Raw genomic sequence first — 9,297 nt, forward strand, 5'->3', positions numbered from 1 at the left:
ATTTTAATAGGCTTGTAAATAAACTGAACAAACACAAACTATACATGCTTATCTGTGTTTATTTAACTTTAAATGAACGAACAATTAAACACGAAGAAAAAACTTTTAACTTAAACATGCATCAACTAATCAACATAAACTAAAGAACATGTATGACTAAACATTTACTAATATAAATGAGTGAACGAGACGCGTTTTTTCCGTATGAAAAAAAAATCCAAGAAATTAATGGTTGGTTAATACTTAAAAATGAAAATTGCTTAAAAAAGTTTTTAATGCTTCTACAATAATTAATAAATGATTAGAGAGATTTAAAGTTTGAGATGATTTATATAAAATTGGGTGCTGTAGAGTAGGGTGCACACAGCAACACCTAATTTATATTTACGTAACCCATATTTATAATACACATAAAATTAATTTGACATAAGGGAATGGCTTGGCCTCAAACGAACCCAGCTATTGGTTGCTTGTTTTATCGTAAACTTATGTAGGCAAACAATGAAGCATCGAAAAAATCCATAAAATTTTAAATTTTAAAACGAAATTCATGATTGGCAAAAACCAGACTCTTTATGTTTTTGTTTTACTTTCTATTTATTTATTTATAAAACTATAACAAATGTTATTAAGTTAGCGTACATGTTAAATATAAGTTATTTTTTCTTGTTTATATTAAAGTGTATTTAATATTTTGACCCGTAATCAAAAGAATTTGTGGAAATGACAAAATGGCGTTGAAAGATTCAAAATGGGCCTTTTTGTCATGTAAAAATAATTTATTATTTATTATATTCTATATACAGTAAGGCATACGTTGTAATCACATGCGTTGTGATTCGTGATCATGGGTGGGGGTGGATGCAGAACCACAGAGCACCGAGTCAGGTATCCGTGGTGTGATTGTGGAGATGGTGTCGTGGGATTTTCCACGAGCGTGATAGAGAATGTGAGTGAGGGTTTCGAGAAAAGACAGAAAGTAAATGACTTGTTTAAAACAAGTTAATTTAAAGTTCAAATTAAAACCAATGGTTTGTTTATAAAAAAAAATAATTCAAATATCAATTTAAAACCTTATAAGTGCTTAAACTTATTTACTATTTTACACACCTTTTATTCTCCAAATTGTTCTTGTATTCATTTTAAAATTCTTTTACATTTAGCTTATCATCATCTATCATCTGACAAAAAGATTTATGTGGGTGTGGTAGACGCCGCCATACGGATAGTTAACTCTTTGGAGCAATAGGCGTCATTTTTCCAACAACGTGTGGATGCATATTTACATCGGCTCTTTGTCAAATCACGTACAACACTTGCACCACACTTGCGCCGACTCATGGGATGAATATCTGAGGATGTCGGAGAAGTCTCAAGGGATAGTATTCACAACTTTTGTAAACGTGTGATTAACTCTATGGTGCGAGATATTTAAGGAAACCAACGTTGAATGACATTCAAGTAATATACGAGGTCCATTAACAAAAATTTCCTATTGCATGGCATGGTTACATAAGCGAGGTGATCACTGATCCACACCTGATCATAATGCTTTAATCCATGGCATCACATGATCTTTGGATTTGGTATGCATTCTTCGGTGTTGATGGCTCAAACAACATTCTTGATCAGTCGCCACTCTTTAACGACATCATAGATGAGGTGACACCCGTGTCTCGTTTACAAGCACACATATTATCGTACTAATGGCATTTATCCTAAATATGTTACATTTTTCAAATCATTTATACGTCTACTAGACGATAAAAGAAAGTAATTCAAACAACGTCAAGAATCGCAAGAAAGGATATCAAACGAGCATCTGGTTTTCAGTCCAGTCAAAAATCACATCAAACGTGTGAAACCTAACAGAACCGCGCACCCTAAAATCAAGAAAGTGTTTACTAAAAGATATCTAATGATGAGAATGATATTATGATAAAGAACACAAAATATTCATTGATAGATTAAAATAGACATACAACTATACAAGCATCATGATATCCATTTATTGTGTGATTATTTAACATAATCCAAATTTATATAACCAACATATAAATAAAAACACACACATAAAATCTACTAAGCTTCATATTGTGAGGTTTTCTTGAACAGACACAAAAGAACCTACAATACTCCCACCAACATCTGGAAAATTTTGGCATCCGGGCAGCGGTTTGACCTGCCCTTTTCGGTCAACCTCTACCGGATACTTAAGCAAATGAGCAGTCATATCTATTACTTTATCACCTGCATAATGTTCCCAGTTTCGCTCACCCCAAAAACCGAACCCGTCTCACACACTCTAGGCTTTGTGGTTGCTCGAAACACCTCTCGAGTTCACCAATATGTTCTGCCCATAGTGACATCCTGTATCCAAATATCTATACAACAGAAAGTTAACCAACTTTGTATTAAAATAGTTTCAATGTATATATATTGCCGAACAAAATTTAAAATATCGTATATACCCAAACCAAGTTCAGAATATCGAATATATCGTTCTTTAATGATTAAAAATGTAAGCTTTATCAATTTTAACTTATTTCATGAAAATGTACAAGATATAATAATTCAATCTTTTATTTTTCTCACACATTAAAATTTTAGTGTACTTATTTTATTTTATTAGTATTTATTATAATTGTTAGTACTATATTTCTAACTAGTTTGTCCATAAACTTTTGTGGTGAAAAATATATATTTTTAATATATCAAATTATGTAAAATGAGATTAAACATTTTCTAATAGAAATATATTAATAAAAAGAAAAAAAAGGATCTAATTACAATAAAGAAGCGGGCAACAAGCTGCGTCGCAGCCCCCTTTTGAATGACAAAACCAATCTTACTGAAAGCACAGTTATGATTCTTCGTCGTCGATGAGTTACTGTGCATATATGATATTTAGTAAGTTTTCTAGGGGTAAATATGATAGTTGGAATTGGATTTGGGTATATATGATATATAGGAAGTTTTCCAGGGGTATATATGGTATTCTAATTTTGGTTTGGGTAATATATGAAATTTTTTCGTTTGACTGAAAAGTCAAAATGATATTCTCCCATTTGACTTAAGTCAAAATGAAATTCATTGACTTTAAGTTACTAATTCAACACAACACTTTTTAAATAAGTATAAGTTGATTTAAAAGTAAAAATGCAATCTTTTTGTGCAGAGGGACAAGTCACCTGTCCAGCTGGACTAGAACCTTTGTGAGCCCAAGTATGATGAGGCTGATATGCACCCATTGCAATTTCAGTGTCTCGAGTGCCTTCTAACGAACGTTGGTTAATGTTTGCCGAGCCCAGTAACATGAACTCGTCATCAACTATCATTCCTTTTGAGTTTACATGGATCATAAATCGTCGGTTTGCTATGCTAAGTGCCTATATAATCCACCATAATAATAATAATAATAATAATAATAATAATAATAATAATAATAAAAATAAAAAATTGTAATAATGTTATATTGTTATGCCTCATAAAACAGGCGGGTCGGATCAAATGCAGGTCAGAGCGGGCTGTGACCAATATGGGTATGGGTCATAATGGGCAATAAGAATCTAGGTAGTGGTTTATCTCAAACGGGTCAAATATTTTATTTAGCAGAACGAGTCAAATGGATCAAACGGGTCAAATCGGTCTTATAATTACAAAAAAGTGTTTGCATTAAACATGACTCGGGGCGCACGCTAGTACACTACTTGCCTGAAAGGGGACTTGTTTTTGACCTGAGCCCGTTTTGACCTCTAACCAAAACCGAGCCCACCACACGCCTATATGATTAATTTTCAAGAATTAAGGAAGAAAGAAAGTACTTGAGGCGTATTCGGTGCAAACACGACTTTCCCATTTGAATTTGGCGGCACGCCTTCATACGACTCACGGGTTCCAAGACAGAAAAAGTTCAAGTAATCTTATGGCTCGTATTTGTTTTCGAGCCCGGTTTCTTGTAAAGCCTTGTAAATGACTTCATACATCATTTTCATTGTGTTATGCTGTGGAAATAAAAATGTTACAACAACACATTAAATAGTCATAAACTATTATGCATAACAAAATGAACCAACCTGCCATAACAGAATCCGTTGAGTAGCCGAATTCGTTGGAACACCCTCGGGCCACATTGGAATCACGATATATACAGCAAACCGCTCGTTTGCTCGGATTTTACTTGCAATTTTAAGAGCTATTTCCATTGGTATCAAATTGTTTGCACCTGAAAAACACATATAAGTTCATTTGAATTGCCATAATAATTTTAGAGAAAAGTGCACAAATGGTCCGTGTGGTTTGACCAAGTTGCAAGTTTGGTCCCCGGATTTTGAAATTTGCAAACTTAGTCCAAACTCCCCACCGTTAATCCCAGTTAGTTTGTAACAAAAAAGTGATGTCATGTGTCATTCATGTGAGACAATACTGTTTTTTCAAATTGAAAACAGTAATAAAATATTACTGTTTTAAATTTGAAAAGACACAATTACCCTCACATGACATCACTTTTCCATTAAAAAGTAACTGGGATTAACGTTGGGGACTAAACGTGCAACCCTCTCACAAATGCTTAAACTAAGTTTGCGGTTTTTAAAATCTAGGGATCAAACTTGCAATTTGGTCACCACAGGGACTATGTGTGAAATTTTCTCATAATTTTATAAACTTTATAAAAAAAATGGGTTTACTTGCCTAAGCTTTTGTGTGTAGCCCAGTTATATGATGATCCAAGAAAGTACTGGTTTTCAATATATATGAAATGCTGAGCCGTACGAATCGCCGTTACGTATGCAGTATGTATACTCATGTCTATCAACACCTTTTTTCCACATATGAGATTCTGTACAAGTTAAATAACAAATGCATACAAGTTATAAGTTAGTTATAACCTTTTATGTATCTTTATTCAGAAAACGTAAGTTTTTCAAGGGAAAATTACAAAAATAATGGCCAATTTTTTTCACAAATAGACCATGAAATTTAGCTTCTAATCCCAATAGGCATTCAAATACAGCCAATCAGGATTAGCCACGTACCCCAAGACAACTAAAAATATGGAAGTTAGCCGCCACTTTTTCAGCACCGAAAATCATGAAAAGTGACATTGGACCAATCAGAAATTGTCACGTGTCCAAAGCCAGCTAAATTTAGCCTACAAGTCCTAGTCGCCTTCTCCTTTTTAGCGGCTAAAAAGGAGACGATGGCTGAGCCATCGTCCGTTTTTTAGCCTACAACAAGGCAACTAGGACTTGTAGGCTAAATTTAGCCGGCTTAAGACACGTGGCTGAAGAAACACTAAGTGACCCAGGGTAGATTACGGATAATCTGGGGGTTAAGTAATGTTTCCCACGAGGATGAGGTCCAGCAAAGAAAGTTGTTCTTCAGGTGACCTGCAAAACAGACACCGTAAGCTCGTCACTGAGAAGGGGGGGGGGGTTCCTCCTTGTGACCACCCTCCGGCGTGAGAATCAGACTAGATTGCTCTGAATATAAGTGTATATTAAGAGATTGCTAGAGAAGATAAGATAATGAGATATCAGATGATGTCCTTACCATTCCAAGGTGTTGGAGTATTTATAGCCGAAGGTAGGTTTTCCTAGAAGGTACAGCCGGCTGAATAGTATTCCTGTTCTACCAACAGTGGGCTACGCACAAGCCATGCTGGTTGGTGGATAGGCTGCGGCCGACAGTGACAAGGTCGGCTGTATAATGTTCCTTTACTGCCGGCTATGCACTGTTCCACCAACTGTAGGCTGCGCACGTCCCATAGTAAGGGTTGGTGAGTAGGCAGCGGCTAAAAGTGACAAACAGTACTAGAGGGTGCTCCTCCTCGTACTGTTGTCGGTGAGCTGTCACCCTGTGATTGGTTCATGGGCTGCTCTGGTCAGATCGTCTGTTTTGCCCATACCTTGGTAGGTATAGTACAAAAGATCTTCCAGAAGCATACGGACTGGCTCATTTGGGCGGGAGTATTCCCGCCTTGCTCATTCCTTCAGGTGACTACTGAAGTAGCAAGAGTTAGTGCCTTGTGCGTGTAGCCTTGCTATCAATGCGGGTAGCCTTCCCTGATGGCTTGTATCCGCAACTTGCGGGAACAAGCGGGGTACTTCACCATTGGGAGGCTTTCCCTGCGGGTACAGCTGGCGTGCTGCGCGTAAGGTCTTCTCTGAGCATGGTGGGTCCTGCGGAAGCAGTTGGTCGTTGCGCAGACGTCCCTGTTCAAGGTGAGTCTTGCGGGTCCAACTAAGCTCTGCTAGGACCCACCTCTTCAGTGGCAGTTTCTGATTGGTCCGAAGTCACTTTTCTTGATTTTCGATGCTGAAAGAGTGACGGCTAAGGGTTAGCCGCCTTTCATATTTTTAGCCGTCTTGTGGTACGTGGCAAATCCTGATTAGCTCTATTTGAATGTATATTGGGATTGGAGGCTAAATTTCATGGTTTGTTTTTGAAAAAAAATGGTCAAACTTGATTATTTTTGTAATTTTACCGTTTTTTAATCATAAATAAAGTACATTTACCTTGTTTTTAGCATCTTTTGGATCTTTAGGAAAGCCTAAACCTTTAACCGAGTTTGAATCGATTGAACGAAACACTTGAACATGCCAACCTTCAGGATCTTTTACACTTGTGTAATGAGCATCAGTGATGCCTAGTATTTCTGGATTCTATCAAGTTTAAGTAAAACATCAGAAAATTTAGTTATTTTCGATAGTCCACGTGGCTTTGAAGCCCGTGACCATCTCTCTTCAAAGTTCTGCAGCACGTCGTATGCTGCAGGATCCTCGATTCGGCAATGCAAGTCATGCCCTGGTTCTCTTGGACAACCAGCTGTAGACCCCTGATGAGAAAATAAAATAAATAATGATAAGACAATTATCACATTTTTCAGTTAAGTCCGTTTTAACTTGTTTAGTTCAAAACGCGACTTTTAGTCGTATCACCCATTGTGCTTTTGCTTTTTTTAACCATTTTTGTCCCTCACACCAGCTCCGTGTTATGTTAACTTTAACAAAATGACCAAAATACCCTTCTTTATTAAATAAAAACAATATCTTACCATAATAAAAAAACATGTCATCAGAGTGTTTTTTTTTTTTTTTGAAAATTAATTAGTTATTTAAAATATAAGTAACTAAGTTTTTTTAGTATTCTTTTAGACTTTTATTTAACTGTTGTTTTATCATTATAAACTATTTAAAAATAAAAATTTGAAGGTTTTTATTGTTTTCTATCTATGTATTATTTTTTATGAGCAAGGGTATTTTGGTCATTTCATTAAAACCAAGGGAAAGAATCTAACAGAGTTAGTGTCAAGGACTAAATGGTTAAAAAAATGAACGCACATGAACTGGTTAAAATAATCAAACCACATGAACGAAAAACGAACTTAACTTTTTTTTTCTAATAAGATTTATATAGAAAGCTTACGGTATAGTTAGGATTATGATAATCATCTTTATGCAAAGTGTTTAATGTGCTAAATAGTGAATGTTCTGGAGTATCATAGCGCCCGACACACAGATCAAGACCGCCAATAAATGCCATGATTCTTCGTTTAATACCGGCATCAGCATCAACTATAACTGTTTTTTGATGATGTGAATATATAGTTTCAGCATCCTGCAAACAAAGATTAAACATTTGGTTAAAAAAAAAATAAGAAATGTGTTTGAAGATTATTAACTAAATCCAACCTTTTTCGTCCAACTACTCTTCGGTATTGAACGAGGACAAAGTAATACTTGCACTGATGAATTCTTGAAAAAAGCCCGAGTTTCTTCGTCGTGAGTTTGCATAACACCTTCCTATATTTTGCCAAAAAAAAAAATACTGGTTTAAGAATATTAACATGGGAAAGTAGTACTAAAGTTTAGAGATTTACCATGCAAAAAAGAGTGATCCTTAAGTCAAAAATTTGAAAGGTGAAGATTAAATCATGCAAAATGTAAGTTTATGTTAATATTATTAATAATAAAGTACAGGGAAAATCGCCAAAATAAGCATTTGACCTGTCAAAGTTGGTAAAATAAACTTTGACTTTTCGTTACATAAGTCCCTAGACTTTATTTGTATAAAACTAAACGTTTAGCGAAACAGTCCTAATAAAGTTTGGAGATTTAGTCATGCGAAAAATGAATGACCCGCATAGTTATTAAAAGGACGTTTTTTTGCGCCTGTGCATTTTTTCCAGGTGAAACGCACCTGCAGCAGCTTCCATAAAAGCATGCACAGTTTTAGGCAATTAGTCAGCAATTGCTTATTTTTTTGATTTTTTTAGCTTGATTTTATTTTATTTTATTTTATTTAGATTTATCACTTTAACATATTTGAACAACTTAATTAATAATATGTTTAACAAAATTAACTCAATTTTGCTATAAAATGATTGACAACTGTTAATATTTATTACTCTATGAAATGTTTGTTTTCACATATGAACAATTTGGTTATTTTGAGTTTTTAGATGATTTTGGTACTTTTTGTTGAGGATTATGGTTATAAAATATTTTGGTATTTGAAAAAATTGATATTTTCCATTATAAATTTTGTTTTTGATTTTTTTATTTAAATGCGTCTTTTGTATTTTGAAGCCCATGCTTTTTATTGCGCCTAGGCCCTTGGAAAGACCTATGCGCCTTAAGTGCACCTAATGTATTTGACAACTATGACGATCCTTATGTTAAAATTTTGAAAGGTAAAAGACGTAATCATTTAAATTATAAAGTCAATATCACCAAAATAAACATTTTACCGGTCAAAGTTACCAAAAAAAACTTTGACTTTTCATCTTTCAAAAATAAACTTGCCCTTTTTCGCCTGCTATATCAGCACAAGTGCACGAGTCCCCTTGCCACATGACAGACATAGGGGCCCGACACGTGAATTCTTTAGGCGAAAAAACCAGCGGTCAAATGTTCGTGAACTTCATCATTGACTTTCAAAAGTCAACTTACGGTACTCACCGTCTTATACCCAAAAATACTTTTCTGAAGAAACACTAAGTGAACCCACAGGCAGATTATAGATAATCTGGGGGTTAAGTAATGTTTCCCACGGATGAGGTCTAGCAGAGAAGGTTGTTCTTCTGGGGACCTGCAAAACAGACACCGTAAGCTCGTCACTGAGAAGGGGGGGTTCCTCCTTGTGACCACCCTCCGGCGTGAGAATCAGACTAGATTGCTCTGAATATAAGTGTATATTAAGAGATTGCTAGATAAGATTGAGATATCAGATGATGTCCTTACCATTCCAATGCGTTGGAGTATTTATAGCCGAAGGTAGGTTTCCAAGCAGGTA

At 35.2% G+C, this 9,297-nt stretch overlaps 1 protein-coding gene and 1 long non-coding RNA gene across 2 annotated transcripts; both read right to left on the reverse strand.

Moving 5' to 3' along the window:
• Positions 1–2,090: 2,090 nt before the first annotated feature.
• LOC143572332 (uncharacterized) lies at positions 2,091–4,221 on the reverse strand. The gene is made up of 4 exons (XR_013142241.1): positions 4,077–4,221; positions 3,825–4,004; positions 3,192–3,389; positions 2,091–2,384 (listed from the first exon to the last, which is right to left on the reverse strand). It is a non-coding gene; the product is annotated as an uncharacterized LOC143572332 (long non-coding RNA).
• Positions 4,222–4,697: 476 nt separating this feature from the next.
• LOC143572331 (phospholipase D beta 2-like) lies at positions 4,698–7,822 on the reverse strand. The gene is made up of 4 exons (XM_077057523.1): positions 7,695–7,822; positions 7,429–7,620; positions 6,519–6,838; positions 4,698–4,840 (listed from the first exon to the last, which is right to left on the reverse strand). The coding sequence occupies exons 1-3, from the start codon at positions 7,794–7,796 to the stop codon at positions 6,650–6,652; spliced, it is 483 nt and encodes a 160-aa protein (XP_076913638.1). The 5' UTR covers positions 7,797–7,822; the 3' UTR covers positions 4,698–4,840; positions 6,519–6,649.
• Positions 7,823–9,297: the final 1,475 nt, after the last annotated feature.

The sequence above is a fragment of the Bidens hawaiensis genome, unplaced genomic scaffold (assembly GCF_021521415.1).
Source record: "Bidens hawaiensis isolate Kalapana, Puna unplaced genomic scaffold, B.hawaiensis_p1.1 tig00025808_1, whole genome shotgun sequence".
In the NCBI taxonomy this organism is placed as follows: Eukaryota; Viridiplantae; Streptophyta; class Magnoliopsida; order Asterales; family Asteraceae; genus Bidens; species Bidens hawaiensis.